This window comes from Dermatophagoides farinae, chromosome 2 (assembly GCF_024713945.1).
Source record: "Dermatophagoides farinae isolate YC_2012a chromosome 2, ASM2471394v1, whole genome shotgun sequence".
NCBI classification, from domain to species: domain Eukaryota; kingdom Metazoa; phylum Arthropoda; class Arachnida; order Sarcoptiformes; family Pyroglyphidae; genus Dermatophagoides; species Dermatophagoides farinae.
In genome coordinates this window covers 5,017,039-5,037,467 of record NC_134678.1, presented here as the reverse complement: position 1 = coordinate 5,037,467, position 20,429 = coordinate 5,017,039, and the positions used below count along the sequence as shown (strand labels likewise).

General features: G+C 27.7%; 1 protein-coding gene across 2 annotated transcripts; it reads right to left on the bottom strand.

Annotated features, from left to right (window-relative positions):
* Nucleotides 1-181: 181 nt before the first annotated feature.
* Nucleotides 182-8,186, bottom strand: LOC142597337 (uncharacterized). 2 transcript variants are annotated; one of them, XM_075728646.1, is made up of 2 exons: nt 8,088-8,186; nt 182-1,065 (listed from the first exon to the last, which is right to left on the bottom strand). In XM_075728646.1, exon 2 carries the CDS (start codon nt 873-875, stop codon nt 204-206), a length of 672 nt encoding a protein of 223 aa, XP_075584761.1. In that variant the 5' UTR covers nt 876-1,065; nt 8,088-8,186; the 3' UTR covers nt 182-203. The 2 variants fall into 2 exon arrangements, with proteins under 2 accessions (XP_075584761.1, XP_075584762.1); XM_075728647.1 differs by having other exon boundaries at nt 182-890.
* Between the last annotated feature and the right edge of the window lie 12,243 nt (nt 8,187-20,429).

The window sequence follows — 20,429 nt, the reverse complement described above, 5'->3', positions numbered from 1 at the left end:
TTTTTTTTTCTATACAGAATTTTTTACATATGTTTTACATTGAATACAATAGATGAAATTAATTTTTTTTCTCATAAACACACACACACACACACACACACACACACACACACACACACACACACACACACACACACACACACACACACACACACACATTGATTGATTTCATCAAGTATAATGATGTTGATAAATTGTTAATTTTAATCATCCACTATCAATACATTAAAAGCAGATAGAATAAAATATTTAATCTCAGATGATGATGATGATGATGATGATGATACGGATTGCCGTCCATTGTTGAATCGATGTACAAACCAATCTGGATAAAGTTCTATGATTGTACCGGATTTAAACATTGATTCAGGATATGGTAATTGTTGACCATATACAAGTAATATTTTTTCACCATAATTTAAAATTATATTCTTTTCTTTATCACATGGCAAACATTCAAGGTTTCGATGATCATCTAATGGCCAAATGACTTCAGTTTCAATAAGAAATTGTTCAAATTCTTTAATCACATCTTTAATCACTTTAAGTTTCATTTTTATCGTTGAATTTTTTATTGTCATTTCGCCCTGTATTAAACGAATATTTGAAAACCGGATCCGTTTCAAACATTCATTTAATCGATTCAATATAGGATTGGATGTTTGTTTATTTTCAATACGTTTAATTTGTTTATCCAAATGAAAAGATGATGCATTTTTTGTCGTACCAACACCAGTAAAGGATAATTCATTATCATCAACATCATTATCATCTTGACTGGATGAATCAGAATCATCAATTTTAACCATTTCATCTTGTAATGGTCGATCATCTGATATTGATTTTCTTTTAATAGAACGGCGAGATTTTTTCATTATTAAAGTTGATCTCTATTTTCAATAGAAAAAAAACAAACAAATAAACAGAATGTTAAAAAGAATTGCCAACAGGTGTTGTGAGATGATAAAGCCGTGATCTATGGACTTTTTCTCTTCAGATGATTCGTAAATGTTGATTATTGTGGAAGACTATATCAATATTATGAAAAGAAAAAACATATAAAGCCTAGAAAAAATAGAGGAATAGAAAAAAAATCAAGATTATTATATGGTGATGTTTTAGAAAAAGTTTTGTGCTCGATTAATTTTTTTTCCTTTACTGTGGAAAATCTTTTGATCATCATCAATTTGTGATCAGTCAAGTTATTTTGTTTTTTCTTTATTTCTCGTTGTGAAATAAAGTGGTATGTGTGTGTTTGTTTGTACGATACGATTTCAAAGAGACGAATGTTGTTGATAATATCGGCTACGATAAGACTGTCGAAAAAAACCACCATATCATATCTAGATTGAATTCTAAATCCTGCCATTAGTCATTCCATTTTTTGTTGTTCCATAATATTTATACGTTTGTTCTAGATTTTGTTGTTTGTTTTTTTTCGTTCGTTCGTTCGTTCGGTCGAATAAGAAGGAAAAAAATGTTCGTTTTTTTCAAATTTCAATGGAATTTTTTTTTGAAAAAAAAATTATTTTCTCTTCTTCGTATTCACCATCATCATCATCATCATCATCAACATTTTCCAGGCAATCGAGTTGAATAATGATGATGATGACGAAGTGAAATAAGAGCAATAGAAAATTTCCTGATTAATTAACTGTCATCGGTTCGTTATCGAAAATAATGAATTAAATAAATTCCTTATAAATGAATATTTGAAAAGAAAACCAAAAAGAATCAATAAGTGAAACGTTTGATTTGAATTCGATTAATTTCGTATCCTTTTTTTCAATTCATATATACGAATATTCAACTAGTCAACGATGAAAATGAAACAAAACTGAATGATCCCGAAACAGTTTTGTATATGTAGATAAAACTATTGAACTGAATTATTTCAACTTAACGAATTAAACAAATATATATAAAACAGAACACACTTGTTGAAGCGAACAACAACAATAATAATAATAATAAAACAAATATTAATATCAACATCGTGGTCTGGTCGTCAACAAGAAAACAAAAAACCACAACATACATGAAATAATTTCTATGTGGCAAAGATGTACGAATTTTTTTTATCAACATCATTTTTTTCGAGACAAAAAAAAATTTTTTTTGTTGCTAACAAAATATTCACATAGCAAATAGAAAAAAATCGTGACTAGATTCGATCCTCTTTTTTTTCGATCTTTCGTTCCATCATCATCATACGCACAAACACACTATTGGATTCAACAGGATCGGACAATAAAGCATCCCCCCCTATTGACTGATCTTCATTGGATTATCATACATAATGATCATCGATACAGTAATATATACACACACGCTCGATATCTTCATGACATTGGTAATATAAGCAAAAAAAAAGATGTTCAACACACACATTATTAAAAAGTAAAAAGAAATCTTTAACATAGCTAAAAAAACTACAAAACATTTTTATTTGTAAACGATACCATAATATATCATGGTTTAGATCGTACACCATATTACCACCTTTACCACCACGATAATGTGTGTGTGTGTGTGTGTGTGTGTGTGTGTGTATCGATAAAGAAATGAATGAAAAAACAATGAAAAAATCTAATATTAGTTGATGATGGAGAATAATGGTTAGGCGAATCAAAAATTATCATCATCGAAATTTAATTAAATCTTGACTAAATCATTTTTGAAAATCGTAAAACAAAATTTAGACTATACAAATAACGAAAAAATTACAAAACTAAAACAATTTGGATCACATTAAAAAGCTTATAAAATGTTCGTTGCACTTTTCAACTGTCCTTCGTGTTTTGGAACAATTTGTGACGTTTGTTTTGTTTTGCTTTTTTTTCGTCCATTCAATTCAACGATCATTTTTTCTGTAACAACTAATTAATTATTATTACAATCACGATGATGATGATGACTGACCGCTATCGATGTTTTATGATGGTCATTGATACCCTGTTATTGTTGTTGTATATATTATGATTGAATTATAACGAGCATATCTTTTCATCAAATGTAAAACGCAGGTGAAATAAAATAGAAAAAAAACTCATGTTTAATTTTGAATTGTTGGCTCCAATTTGTTCAAAATTGTAACATTATTCAACGGTTTTTTTTGTTTGAGCTATGGCAAATCCATCTGGTCGGTTTTTTTTGTCTTTTTCTTTCAGATGTCTAACCGTTTAAATGATGATACCTATGTAATTAGCTGTTACACTTATATACACACACACACACACACCAAATGGTTATCGTTTTTTTCGTATGAATCTGATCTGACATTGATAATAATCATTAGATAAATGCAAACTGTGATCTCTTTATTGTTATATTCATTCGTCATCTTAAAAGTTTGAATTTATTATTTTTTCCAATTTTTATCGTTATTATTTGACAGATAACGATGATGAAAACAAAAACAAAAACAGTTTTTATTCTAATTTTTTTTTCAGAAAAAAATCAGTTTTTTGTTGTTGTTATATTTCTTCCCAAATAGTATATCATCATCATAAATAAATCAACGTTTTTTTTATGAATTCCCATACGCACATTGGTCAGTTTAACAAAAAAAAACCAATGACCAAGGAAAAAAATGATGTTCACATAGAGAAAAAAAACTAAAAACTAAAACGAATCCTAAATATTCTAAATTGAATTCAAATCAAGCATATTATTATCCATATATATTTATGAAAAATATTTTCACAAACCGAAAAAAATGATGCGACCCTTTCGACGACGACGACGACGACCTAATCAACTATGATTAAAATAAAAGAATCATAACCACAAAAAGGACACAATTTGATTAAATCATTATCATCATCATTATTATTATTATCATCATTTTTTTACATAAAATTCATTCACAATTATTTGAAATTAAAATGACAAAAATTTTCACACACTAAATTTCAACAAAAAGTGAATAAAAAGCAATGTTAAATTTGAATGAATTTTGAAAGCTCTCGCCGCTCAGAAAAAAAAAATGGAAAATAAGAGGGGACACATACACACACACACACAAAAAAACATGGTAATCATTTATTTTGATACAAATTGTCTGTTCATTTTTTTCTTTATACATTTGAAATTCCATTTTCTTGGTCCCAAAGATGAAGATGTTTCACACACATACACACACACACAAACACATAGCATCCTATATAAATTAAAACACTTTGAATCTAAATAATATTTTGAATGAATTCAACGTATAAAATTGCTGATTGGTAACATTGTTGTTACTGTTGCATTATGACGATTCAGATTCGTAATGATAACAATTGTATTGTATTCATTTTTTTTCCATAAATACGATTCTGACATATTGAAAAATGGTTTTCAACAGCGAGAAAAAAAATAAAATAAAATGAAATATTTTCATTTTATTTTTTTCACATGTCCATCCAAAATGGCATCTCTGTTGTTGTTGTTGTTGTTTGTCGGTTGGTTGATTTGTCCCCAAATATTCATATTTATGGAAAAAATGGATGTTAATTTTTTTTTCTTTGATTTAGTAAACCTCGTCATTGTGTGTGTGTATGTGTCTGCCAAACTATTATTCATTCATTCATTCATTCATTGCGATGGAGATGCAATACATAAAGTAAATGAAGCGGAAAAAAAATTTCGGAAAAATTTATTTTTTTTTTATCATTCTTATTTGAAGATGATTTTTGAAACGCGTGAGATACTAAAATCTTCTATTTGGACATCATTCTTGAACCATCATCATCATGAGTCACAACGCACACACACACATACAAACGTCAATCTGATAAATTTGCAAGAATACAAAAATACAAATGAATTCTTGAAATGGACAGAAAAAAATGTCCATTATCTGATGTTGTGAGTGATGTGTGCGAGTATGAAATCAAAACATAAATCATTATATATTATGAATAACAATGAATTGTATGTGTTGCACCAATATCAACCCTGTGTGCTCAAACAATGACAGATAGATGATGATAATGACAAGAACTCGAATATAAGAAAAAAAAGAAACACAAACACACATTTTCAAGTTAAGTTAAGAATATAAATCTTTGGAAAAATTTTTTTTTCCTTATAAACATCAATGAATAAAGAAAAGAGAAGAAAAATTCGTCATATTCATTTTTATTCTACAAAAAAAAATCATTGAAATCGGATATGTCTGTCAATATGAAAATGTTGATTTTTTTCACCTAAATTTCTTCCCTTCCACCCACCACAACAACAACAAGATGACAAATTGATGGTGTTTCAGTCCCATCTTTGATCATCATTCATTCACGTACGTACATTCACGTTGTGACGTTCATATATTGAATAAATCAATAAATTTACACACCTAACCACCATAGTAATCTAGGAAAAAAAAGAATCTCATATTAAACCTCATGGTAAATTAACCAGAAAACTTATGACCATGTGAAAATACTCCAACATTATAGATAGATGGAGAGAGAATAGAAGAAAATATCTAAATCTAAATCTGAAGATTAATAATAAGAATGAATTTATTAATTATTACACACACACACACACACATATACAAAGCGAATATGGTCAATTTAATTCAGGTTTCATTTTACCATATACAACGCAAAACCTGTATAATATACAATAAACAATAATTACAAGGTTTTTAATGATAGGTTTAATGCTTGATTCATAATCATAATCATAACCATAATGATGATGATGATGATGATGATAGTAATTATTGCCGGAATATAAACCGCAACATGAAAATATCTTGGTCGTGCTCGTGATGATTTTTAATTTAATTTAATTCAACCAAACATTAGATTGAAATAAATTAAAACAGCGTATATGGTATACAGATCCCTCATCATCATCATCATCATCATCATCGATGACTGCATGGCAAAGAAAAGAAACTATAGAAAAATGGAACAACTGAACCAAAAGTGTTTCACAGAAGTGGATTCTCTCATCGGATTTTTTTTTTTTTGAAAAACAAAAAGAAAAAACCGACATTCATCTCAATGTCATACTTATGGATTTTTTCTCTATATATATATCTCTCTCTCTATTTCGGTAGATTTGAATTTTTTCTTACTAAAAAAAAAATTTCATGGAAAACATTTTTTTTCATTAAATTAATTTTTTTTTCATTCTTCGTTTTTTTCAGATACCTATGGTCATCATCATTTACCATTAAGATTTTTTTTGAACAATATTAATCTGTGGCTAGCTTGATGAAAACAACAGAACAACAACAGAAGAAGAATTGAGAAGAAAAAACCGAAAATAAACGAATAACAAAAAAAAAGAAAAGAAATTTCCAATTAGAAATCAATCGAAATCGATTCGATTAGTAATTGCTTAAAATTTTTTTTTCTCTCTTTCTCAATGGCAACAACAAAAAAAGCCGATTCAATATACAATAATTGAATGATGATTGATTTTGACAGCCGTTTACTTATACATACACACACACACAGAAAACATAAACAGGTAATTCAATCCAGGATGATGATGATTATGATGATGATGATGATCAAATCGAAATTTAAATTAATTTTTTTACTCTTCTCATTGTCATTTTTTTTTGTTTGTTTTGGTTAAATCAAAAAAAAAAAATTATTTGATCAAAATAGAGACATCCTGTGAATGGAATGGCAAAATATACATATGTAAATATACACAATCTCGTAGAATATAGCATTGAAGAAGAAAGGATGAAAAGAAAGAAAAAAAATTTTTCAATGTACCAGTGTAATACTTGTTGTTGTTGTTCCGGAAATCCCATTCATCATTATTTATCTGACAATTTGATTTTTTTTTATACTTACTTCAATGTGAATTTCCATGTAAATTTCTTTATAATTTTTCTCTATATATATTTATTGTTCATGATTATTATTATTATTGTTCAATGAAAATTCTAGTTCAGTGTTTATGTGTGTGTGTGTGTGTGTGTGAAAGATGTACCGCTGTTTTTGTGGCCGACAAATCGGATACATTTCAACATAAGAATTATATATGAGAAAATATATTTAAAAATATTCATAAAAAACACCTCTTTAAACAAAAAAAACAAAAAAAAATCATTGTTAGTTGTCGGCTTTAGTTGTGTGGTTTTTTTTTTATTTTGTACTTGTACTTTTTTCTGTTTTTTTTTCCTATCATATAGCTAATCTATGATGATGCTGATGATAATAATGACAATCATGGTGATGATTAACAGCTTAGCTGATGATATAGAGATTTTGTCATTTCTTTTTTCGCACACATTTCATCCATATGATTATCGAAGCAGTGTACTATGGAACAAAACAAAAACAAAAAAAAAACAACAACAACTATGATTTAGCCGGTATTCTAACTCGGAATGAATAACCAGTCTGTTAAGTCGATTATATTCAAATGAAAAAAAAATTATAATAATCCGAACAAAATCGACTAACCATGTGAATAGGAGATCAAATCGATATATATTTTAAAAAAAAATCATAATTCAGTCAGAAAAAAAACGGAGAAAAAATTGCGAGAGATTCAAATTTCTACTTCAATAAAACAAAATGAAATTAAACAACAAATCAAATGGAATAAAGATGAAATCATCCTCACATCACATACATAAACATTGATACGGAACATAAAAAAATATATATATATTCGATTCGATTGAGGAATGAAAAAAAAGGTCAAAGTATTTCGGGAAAAAAACAACAACAAAAACTCTATTGATTCTCATGTTAATGATTATAATCAGCATGATACAGGTTTACCTTGAATCTAATTCTGACATGTAATTGAATACGAATACAACAGCAACAAGATTCGAATGATATCCGCTGATTGCTGTTGGCTGTTGTCAATTTTAATCGTAGTGAATTCAAACACATAATCATCATCATCATCATCATCGATAAACTATTGCAAATTGTTAAATCCATTTCAATAAAAAAACCCTATTCATAATTGCCGACAAATAGAAATGAGGAAAAAAAAGTAGGAATAGGAAACACACAAACACAAACAAGTACATTACTCGAGCAACAAGTGATTCAAAAGTGAAAAAATAGAAAGGGTAAAGAAAAATATAATTCGAAATTAACATTTACCTTTTTTTTAGCTGAAAATTATTCTGAATTAATTATTAATTTATTGATTGTATTTGCAATATCATTTTATAGTAGTAAGACTACGTTGTTGGTGATAAATGAAACAACATTCGGAAAAAATGAATTTATTCTGCAAACATATGATTGTGTATATATTTGTGTCAAAATACACCCTTGATGATTAATTGGGTGGAAATATCAACTGCAAATTTTTTAATCAATTCTTTTTTTTCGCTCCCAATATTTCAAATTTCAATTCATATTATTTGTCTCAGATTTCCGGTTTTTATTTATTTCATTTGATTATATAATGATAGATTGATGGAAAGAAAAAGAAAAAAATCCAACGATTGTTATCAAAAATATCGCTTTACTTGAAAATATATTTCACAAACCTTAATTATCATTATTATTTAGTTCCGAATTTTTCAAATTGAATAATTATTTTTACGTTTTCTTGTGAAAAACACATGCAGAGAAATTGGATCCATCACCCTTGTGGCGTTTAGTAACTGATTGCCAGTGAATCTGTCAACCGATTCGAAGATAAAGATTTGATGAAAATCAACATATATCCAACCCGATGGATTTGCAGAAAAAGTGTTGAATCGAGTAAGAAAATATTAATGTTATTATTATCTGTTAATTTAAAAATCATTCATTCATCTTTGTCATTAGTTCGTTTGCTCAAAAGAAAAATCCAGCAGCGTTTTTTCTGGTTGGTGGTCTTTATTCATTCATTCATGAAAAATGAATGATGATGACTTTTAAGTCAAATATCTATATATCTGGATTAAAATTCTAAGAATCGAAAAGTGAGAATGATACATCGACCAGTATTTTGTCGATCGAAATCGATTGAAATATTTTCATTTTTTTATTTTTTATACGATCCTCATCGATTTTTAATCAACAATTTTTTTCCTGCTCTCGAATTTCATTATCATCATACTCACCTCACAATCTTCAACATAGTTTAGATTGAATTTCGTTTTGGCCGATATAAAATGTACCAAAAACCTGATAACGATAAAATTCCCGTGTATATAAGATTCGATAGTATTTGACAGCCTGAAATTGGAGCAAAAAAAGCCGAAAAAAACATCTAATCACACTCACACACCACATACATATAAACATGTACATGCATTACATCGCCAAAAGTGCATTTCATAGCAAAAAAAAAGATAAATAACTAAAGAAAACATGATTGAATAAGAAATTTTAATGAATTTTAATTTTCAGAAAGCTAAGCATTCAAAGAGCTAATGGAAACAAAAATTCGCTTTAAACAGGTGTATGTGTAGCCTTGATGTTGATAAATAGATAATAAAGATCTAATTTGCTTTATGGCCAATACACACACACATGTGTATATATTTCGTTTATGTTTTCAATCCAAGATTTAAGATCTGTTAATATTTGGAAATGAATGTTTTTTGGTGACATTTCACAATCAATAAACACACACACAACGCTGATATACGAAAAAAACCCTTTGCAGTTACACACGTCAACCAAAATGATGAATTGACAAGATTATCACAAAATAAGACATGTATTGAATTAATTATTCTACATAGAAAAATATTGTCGATTGAAATATATTGAAATTGGTTCTTATTAAGCTCAAGTTCAATTTCCATTTTAAATGAATAAGATAAACAGTTGTGTGCTCAGACATATTCATTTGTTGCAATCATTCTCATAATGGATGGAATTCTAATGAATAAAATGGTAACGGAATGTGAGGAAAACCACAAAAGAAAAAACGATGGAAACAAAAACGACAATGATTTATGACTGATGCAAAATCAACAAAACAAACCACTAGATATATATAAAAAAACCGGACCAAATTAAATGACACGATTTTGGGATTGGCACTTCAATTAGATTTTATTCATTCGTCTATCCTTCCATCCATCCATCCATTCATCCATTCAATTCATTTCATTTAATTTGGCCGAAAATTTTAATTTTCCCTTTTCCAAATTTTAGATTTCTAATATTTTATCCGGTTAGAGAAACAAAGAAATGAAATGAAAAAAAAAGAAATAACAAGGTTTGTCATTGAATGATGCAAAGGAATTGTAATTGTACATACAAATGAATGAACAACAACAACAACAAAATTCGTTATACGTTCCACCATTTTTTTGTTTCGTAGTTTTGTTTCTTCACATTTCCATCACATCTGTGTGTGTGTGTGTGTGTGTGTGTGTGTGTGTGTGTGTGTGTGTGTGTGTGTGTGTGTGTGTGTGTGTGTGTGTGTGTGCATCACATCTGTGTGTGTGTGTGTATACAAAGTGATTTTCATGATATTTTTTTCCCTTTATTTATATCTCATATAGTTAAAAATTCAGATTAACAATATACAGACACGAAATGAATTTTCCACATTTTATTATTCGTTTGAAGCGATTTATTCGTTTTCAATGAAAAAATTTTTTGTTATCAACCTTGATATTAATTAGGTTGAATATCATGAATTTATCATTTGATTATCATTATTATTTTCTGAATATCTGTAAAAACTAGGCTAGATCTTCCATAGAATGAAAGAAATTTTCCATCTGAAGTAGAGGTCTTTTGTATTTGTTTCGTCAACCGAATTCGAATTCATCCATTCTTTTCTTTGGAAAGTGAAACACCACCATTTCTTAATCATTCAAATGAGCTTTTTTGTATTTGTCAAAAAAAAATGAAATAAGGTGGGTATCCTTATTATTATCATTATCATATTTGACATTAATTCTAATTTTGGGCGACAATTGTAGTCATCATCATGGTCGTCATCAAGATTACAAATTTCATTTTTTGGTTATATTTGGTTGATAACAAGATCAACCAAGTAAATGAATGATGGCCGAATTAGAGACAATTTGAGATCAACCCGTATGAAACAATGGGACATTGACTTTAGGCTTGTGTCAGTCTTTGTTTCAATATGCAAAAAGAGAGAGAGAGAGACTGATTCATGGCCCAAGATAAATAACAATAAATTCAACCCTCCAAGTGTTTTATTTTGGCTATTTTTTCCATCCTTGAAATTTTCTTCATCTCATTTCATTTATTTGTCATTACTTATTATTGTACACAAAATACACGTTTATAATTTTAGGCGCGACCTAAAATTAACTGTTGTCAAACAGTGAATATTCTCCATGATACTTTCTTTTTTGATGATGATAATGGACACAATCATTATTCTTTTTTTTTATCAACGTGTTTTATTAATTAGATTAACATTACCATCATTTCAAACTGGATGAAAAAGAAAACTTTTATTTTTTTCTTTTAAATTTATCCAATGTGAATTCTATAAAAACTTGATCTCGGATTTTACCTGTTCGTTACCAATATTCGAATAAAACAGAACCAAAATAAGAAAAATAATCACGAAAAAATCATCAAATAATCGATTAATTTTGTTGTTTAAAGAAAAAAAAAATGTAAACGATGTACATTTATAATATTTTTTTATTTATGTCCAATGTATATCCGGTTTACTTTGGTTGCTGTTGCTCTTTATTTTCTGTTTCATTTTTCAATTGAAAATTCATCATTGAAATATTTCAACAGCTAAATGCAACAATTGATTTGAATTTTTTTTTCTTTTCCACATTTCAAACAAATAGACAGAGACAAACGATTTAAAATGACATTCTCGTGATGATGATCCTGATCACTCAAAAAAAAAATTTCGTGTTCTTTTGTATGTTGTTTGTTAAATACGTAAACTAATATGAAGCAGCAGCAGCAGCTCAAAGTATCATTTGAACACGAATTTTGCGAGGCAACAAAAAAAATCATAAAATGCAACCATCCTGAACATGAGCACGAATAAATTGTTCCTCTCTCTCTCTATCTATCTTTTGGCTTTTTGTATTAGAATTGAATTAGGAAATTTTGTGAATAAAGTAATTCTTTGCACGGCTACTACACTACCATGTCTTAATGTTTTAGGTTTTTTGCACTCTGAATCCATTCAAACCGTCAGTCTAATTTCGTTTTTTTTTCACTTTGACATTCATTTATTTCCGATTAATTAATAACAACATTAATGACCATTGGATACGACAGGATTTTCCGGTTCACAAATCAGGCGTTGATTTTCTTTCTTTTTTTTTTGGTTTTGTAAATTATACTCTGTCTTACATCATTATATCGAGAGGATTGTTCAGCAGCTACAAACAAACAAAAAAAAAATCAAGCAATAATATAACGAAAACCTACGCCCTGATTTTTATGATATTTAAATGTATAACATACAACTAAATGAAAATCATTATAGAGCAAAAAAAAATAAAAAAATAAAAACGATTACAATCATTTCATTCAAAGCCAAACCTACGTCAGTCCTTCGGACAGGTTGCTCTTGTTTACAACAACAACAACAATGGCCAAAATCAACGGGAAAAAATGGTTCGTTGTTCTTTGTCGTTTTCTTTTCTCTTTTTCCCGATATAAATGGCTGATCTATTTTTTTTTTTTGATCATTCAAGGATTTCACAGCACAAAAAAACCTATAAAAACAAAGATCATATATTTTGATGGAGAAAATTTGAATATGAAATCGAAAAAAAAATTCCAAATTATATCAAGAATAAAGATTTTAATTGAATTGAGAATAAAAACAAAAATTAATCGACACACATGCTGCCATCTGTGAGCGATCGTTTTCATATAATAAATAAGAACGGATTAATCAGCAATTTTTTTTCTGTCTTTTCGAGTATTTTCGTCCTTGATTCATCATCGATCGATTATTGTAATTGTAATTATTATCACTTTGTAAATGATAACAAATCCATTGTATTAATTCATTTTGTTCAATTCGTAGTATATTGATTTTACATTCCAATCGGTTGATTATGGTATGAAGATAATCTCTTTCAACACGATATGATTCCATTATTGATTGTTCAATACGTTGTTGAAAGCCAGTATTATCATTTGGCGTAATATATGGTGCCATTAAATATGCATAACGTTCATAAATTGATCGAAATGTTGGACATATCCATGATTTACTATTTGCATCAATACTGTTCTGGTCCATTCATTCAAATAAGATACAATCAACTGTTTCAGATGTGGATGCAAAACAATACAAAAAGAAAACAATAATAATCGATTATCAACGAGTGAAACAAAAAAAAAATTTTTTTGGGCCACGATATAATATAATGTTTTATGAAACAATAAAAATTTCTGCCATATATATAAAATTTACGTTTCGAACACAAATTCTATTGTTATTTTATTATCATGTTCGAAATGTATTTCATTGTTTTTTTTTGTTATATTCGTTTTATTCACCGAAAAAATTGTTTTCATCATATCATCATCATCATCATCATCATCATTATTGAGATTGGTTATTCAATCAATCTTGTTGTTTATGCAACAGGTGTTTTTTTTCCTACCAAAGATAACATCAAATCTGATCAAATTAGATAAGGTGAACGAAATTCATGTTATTTTCTATGTGTGATATATGATGTAAAACATATCCATCCATGTGTTGTATATATGTGTTGTAAGTAGGTAAGTAAGTTTACATCATTTTAATAATCTGCATTCATTCATTATTCGTTGTTTGTTTTTTTTCTTGAAACAGATTTTTCTTTTTTTTTTGGACAGAAAAAAATTAAATATTTTTTTCCAATCTCATGATCTAGATTGAAAGAAGTAAATTTTCTCTACAAAACATACCAATCGATTCCAATGATAATAATAATAACCATCATCATAATTATATTATTATAGGATATGGCAATGAATCAAATTGGAGCAAATATATCAAGACTGGACAAACAATTGTAATGTAAGAAACAACATTTTGAATGGGAACTATGTTTGTAAGTCTTTTTTTTGTATTCGAATGTAGAGTGCTCTATAATGATTCGGGCGTAACGTTCAATTTTCTCATCCATTCATTTCTTCATTCCGATCTTTTGAATGATTGAAATGTGGATGAATGGTGAGGTGAATACGATCGAATATAACATATATATATTATATATATATAAGGCGTCAGGCGTCAATAAAAGAGAACATAGATATATATACTCACACACACACACACACATAGATGGATAGATACAGAGCAAATTGTAAATGTGAGAAACAACAGACAAATACACACACACACACACACACACATAGATAACTACCGATAGAGACTAAGGAGAGGGATTTACAATTATATATTACCGAATGCATAACATGAAAAATTTTGGCCCATCCTTCTCAATCCAAATAATCATCCCGATGATGATGATGATGATGATGAAACGAGATAATGAAATCATTTTAATAATACAAATCATCATCATCATCGTAATCGTAGAATTAGCCGCACCGTTATTTTTTTTTTTTTTTTTTGTTCACAAAAAAAAATAATTTTCTTGTATTTCAAATAGAAATTATGATGATGTTTAAAATGATAAATTTACTAAACAAAAAAAATTTTTTTTGATATATTCAATTCAATTGGGTCAATTACATCCTATTCAATTATACAATCGATGATGATGATGATAATAATAATGGATACATTTGTAATTATAATTATGCGGTTTCATTCATTCATTCAATCATTTATTTACCCATTTAACAGTTTAATTTTCGGTTAAAGTTTTTTATTCTTTTCTTTTCACATATTCGATAATGAATTATCATCATTTATATATGATTGTATAAATAGGCTAAGAAAAAATTGATTAAAAATTAAAATTAGCGGTTCTTTTCTTGTTTTGATTTTTCATTCAATTGGAAATTTTTCTTTATGATTCATTTTCTTTATTATAATACTACTATGGTATACCCTGTAATTATATCATTTCAATTCATTTGGTTTTGTTTTATCCACTTTAAACAATTAAGTTTATCACTAAAATTTTTCGAATGATAATATTTTCTTCATTATTTTAAATCTATTAATAATTCAATACGAAAAATTCATTCATGATGATAGCACGACATACACACATATATATAATATAATAAATTAATTAAGTCATTACAAATAGATAAATCACAAAATGTATTGTGGCATAAATCACCAATATCGTTTTATATGGGATTGTCTCGATTTTTATTTCTTTGCAAAACGAATAACCGTTATTATTAGGTAGTAGAACAATAATAACAACGACAAGCCCATCCAATTTTTTTTTGTAATCATGGTAAGAAGAAGAAAAATTTTAGATTTTAAATTCCATTTTATTTTTTCTAATTAATCTTCTCTTTATATATTTTCTTTAGTGAACAATTTAATGATGATGATGATGATATTAATAAGACTGATACATGATTGTATGTGTGTGGCCCTTGTTTTTTTTACCGTTTGATTTATACCGATTTTGTGATTTATTTCCATAATTGGTGGTGGATCCCATTACCATAAAGTCTGTATGCCCCAACAGATAATGCTCATTTTCAATGACAATAGTGTGTCAAAATATTTTTTTTCTTACATTATCCGCGCACTGTACACCGGACTTTAGGGTATTTTTGACCATTCATTCTTTCATTCATATTTTTTTTCTAAACAAGTCAATCAAACCTCATAAAGGAGATGAAATATTAGACATGGAAAAAAAATCAAATCAAAATTATTGCTGCTGCTGCTGGTGGTGAATGTAATGAGAAATGAATAAAATTTTGTTACTGGACTAAATGCGATTGTTAGTTGATGATGATGGATGTCATTTATTCATTTCATTCATCTTGTAATTTTTTTGGGTCGAATTTTTTTTTCATGTCTGACATCAAATTTTTTTCCATTCATTCATTCATTTCGTTCATCCGTTCATTTCATTTCATTTCATTCATGAAAATAAAGAAAAAAAAATTCGGACATTTCTCTGTTTTTTTTATTTGCTGTCTTTCGAGTTTAATATTTATTTTTTCTTTTTTTTTGGTGAACCAATCATCATCAATATATATGATTTGATTTCTTTTTCTTTGTGTGTGTGTGTGCCTATGCTCTTTTTTTTACGTAGCTAAACATATTTCAAATGGAAAAAAAGTTGATTTTTTTTTCTTTTATTCCATCAACAACAATTCAACTATTTGCTAACATAGATGTGAATCAAGAATAGATATGGAAATTTATGATTTCTGAAAATTGTATGCATCATGTATATGTTGATGATGATGATGATGATTTCCATTTTCATTTCTGATCCATCCATTGACATGCATGATCTATATGGTTTTTCATTTTTTTTTCTTTTTCTTTTTATCTTTTTTGTGATGATTGGCTTCCAAGCAATCTCCAGCCGGTTTTTTGTTTGATCATGTTTCCGCTCATCATCATCAAAAATTATCATATATACAATTTTCGATATTCATTCGTTGGTTCATCAAAAAAAAAACACGAATATGAATGTGTTTTTGATTCCTTTTGAATCTAGATTAGAGGGTTGTTTATTTGATCGGAATTATCATTTTACATAAATCACAACAACAACATCTAAACATGATTATTATACATTATCAACCTGAGAATTTTTTTTTATTTCATTCACACACATAACAACAACAACATTTCAGCTATAAGCTTTTCAATGATACACACACACACAGCATGAAAGCGATATAAATATCAATTATATATGAGCAACAAAAAAAATGAATATGAATCGAATGAAATGATGTAAAAGAAAAAAAATGTATAGAATGTCATACACAATGAATGAATTTCTTAAACGAAAAGGGAGAGGATAAAACAGAACAACAACAACAAAAAATTTAAGAAACAAACACGAGCCGGAGATGAATGATTTAAATGATGTCCAACAACAACAACAACAAATGAAACAAGCAAAAAAAAAATTCGCTGCCAATATTTCTACATTTTTTTTTTTTTTTGATTCAAGACAGAAAATTCAAAACTCTATTATTACAGATTATGTATTCATAATGTGGTTAAACTGTATAGTTATATATCAAATGATGATGATGATGATGATAATGGTGGTCAAACTCGATCATCGTTTTTCATCATGTTTATTCGTGTTATCTGTGTTGTTGTCGCGTTTGTTATATCATCATCATGTTCGTCATTGCATAGGTTTAATGTGCAAGTCACGAACGATAAATCTTATGCAACACGCGAGCATTTTGTTTTTTTTTCGTTGTGTCTGTCCAGAAATTCATCATTTTGTTTCTGTAAAACTTTTTCTTGTTCTACGTTGTTCATGTATATGTGTAAGCATCTAAAATATACAAAATAGAAATAGTTTGATTGAATTAAATCAAATCAAATCAAATCACTGGCATTTGTCTTGTTCATTTGTTCATTATTTAAAAGAAGCTGGTGATGTATTGTGTTCAACACACACTTGATGATGAAATACAATTAATCGGTTTTTTTTATTTTGTTATTCAAAATATTTCAGTTCAATATTTTTCTCATTATTTCCAATGTTATTACATAGAGCAATTATAATTGATAATGATAATAATGAAGAAATATTGATAACCAAAACAAGATAACCTGTTAATTTGATATTCAGTTGTGAAGAATTGATTTTTCATACCTATCATCTTAAATTGCGAATATCATGAATGATTGTTTTTTGTTTTTTCCATCGAAAAGGATGTGAGGGTTTTGGTCATGGATTAATAATGACCAAAATCCTATCAATAGACAATGATGATGATGATGATGTAATATGAAACTAATAGCTCAATCAATTAGCCATCTTTTTTTCCTTTCTTCTTTAATCATTTTATCCTTTTGTAATTGGATATGTTACAAAAAAAAGAATTTAATTTTTTACTTAAACAGAATCATAAATTTCATAAAATTAATCAAGTCCGAACGTTTTAAAGAAAAATCAATGCTTGAGGTCACCAATATGTAACATCACCACACAGCTAATAAAACGGTTGTGAAATATAATAATTCAGTTGTGTGTTTAATTTCAATGAAGAAAATGATGATGACCATCAGAAAAAGTTCACGAAAAAAAAAATTCATCAACTGTTTACGGGTTTTCGTGGTATTTCGTCTTCCATATTTCCTTACTTTTTTTTGCCGACAAATGATGATGATAATAATAATATAGCTCAAAATCATTTTTGCTATATTCTCGTTCTTTACCATTAAAACTAAATTAGATTATACTCATAATGATTCATTTATTATATTGCATGATATGGACCAACATCGTGATGATTATTCTGCTCTAACCTTTTCATATATGATATTGAATGAATGGATGATTTTTTTTGTTGTTGTTGTTGTTGTTGTTACTATCCTTTTAAATTTTGGCTTGGAAAAAAACGTGTACTGATAATTGAAATTTTTGTTGTTGTTGTTGTTGTTATACATCTGAACCACAAAATATAATGATAATAATCGATTTTATCCATATAAGTCTGTGTGTGTGTGTGTGGCCACATATTGATTGAGATATTCATTGAACTTACACACATTCACGGTATCAAGATTCTTAAATATTTTATTTTTCAATTATTAATCGTTTTTTTTCAATTTAGATCCGGTTTTTTATGAACTGATCGCGTTTGGTTTTTTTTTCTTGTTTTGATTGAAAATCGATCGATCAACATGGCAACACTTTCGATTCGAAACTATTAAAATAAAATATGATCGTGTTTTTTTCGCGTCTGAAAGGGATGAAAAATGTTTTTTTTCTCTGTTTTAGTTTACAAATAGGCATCAATTCATAGCTGCGAATTCATGTGATGTAATATTATTATTTAACTTTTCAATTATCAATATTTTAACCTGAATGAATGAATCGAAAATGATTAATGAAGTTTTTCCATTGATTTTTGTATCATTTATTTTCGTTAAAATTATGTTTTTTTTTTTTTTTTGGTTTTATTTTTCAATGTTTTTGGGCAATATATTCAATTTCTTGTTTGTTTGGCTTTAATGAGCCAAACAAACAGTCATAATGAAGATTTTGAAATGAAGATATGAAGATCGTATGATGACCATGTATGTTACGATGTTTTCTTTATGATGATGAATAAACATAATGATGATAGAACGTGATTACTTCATTTTTTTTCAACAAAAAATATTATACAGAAATCATTTCAGTTGTAAATGATCAATTGTCCAGTATTTTATTGTTTCCATGATTCTTGACATTTAATTCTCAACATTGAACAGCGAATCTTGTCCATATCATTGCCTTTTTATCTGTTCATCTTATATTTATTTATACTTGAATTTATTTTGATAACTTAATTATCTGGTAGCCGAAAAAAAATCACATCATTTTCTCAAATTGTCTCTGTATGCCATTTTCTTTGGTTGATTCAGTTTTTTTTCTCCATCCGAGTTCAAAGAATGAAATTAACAATTGGACTTTGCCCATTTTTTTTCCACTCATTCATTTAGATATTGTTCTTTCTATAAATATAATCTCAATCCATAATATTAGATTTGTGTGTAGACACGCGCTACATCTAATTTCAAAAAAAAAAATTTTTTTTGCCTATTTTCAATTCAAAAATTTTTTTTATTTGACCTCAGCTATTATACGATTAATGATGATTTAGGATATGGATACAATAGATGTTCATTCATTCATTTTTTTTTGTTCGACCCGAACTGATACTGATGATGATGATGATGATGAAGATAACCGGACAGTGAAAGAAATATGGAAGTATTATGGAAAGAAAAAAAAATCTTGAACATAAAATGGACAAAATTAGATTTTCTTCCATATCTCTCTCTCTCTCTCTCTCTCTCTCTCTCTCTCACTCACTCACTCATAAAGTATCATTTTTGACAGCTATACACAAGATTGAGTTTGATAAACTAAATTTTTTTTTCTTCTGTTCATCATCATCATCATCATCATTCGTTTGTCTCGAATTGATCAATCTGTCCATATATGAGTTTTTTTTTATTCTTTTCTTTTTGGTCATTGTTACCATTAGTAGTAGTTGTAATAGTAAATAGTAGACCCTCGAATATAAATGTGATGAAAAGCGATTCATTTCATTTTTTTTTATTTGGATTTTTTTTTCTAATTCATTCATTTTTCATATTCATCCAGGTTAATGGTTGATTATGGTTTGAATACTGCAAAAATTTAATGCATTTCATTTTATTCTTTTTTTTATCATCTCAACAAAACAAAAATAAAATAACAGAAGAACAAAAATGAACTATACTTGTTCAATAACCATCGACCAGCAAAAAAAATAAAATAAAATAAACTTTTTCATCGTCTTCTGGATAATCTGAAATGATATTTAGAATTATTGGCCATTATTCGTCAATTTTTATCTTTCACATTTAAACCATTTGGATTATGATTATTTTTTTCTATCAAA

Excerpts from the sequence above, each read along its gene's own strand:
- LOC142597337 (XM_075728646.1), bottom strand. The coding sequence starts at position 875 with ATGAAAAAATCTCGCCGTTCTATTAAAAGAAAATCAATATCAGATGAT.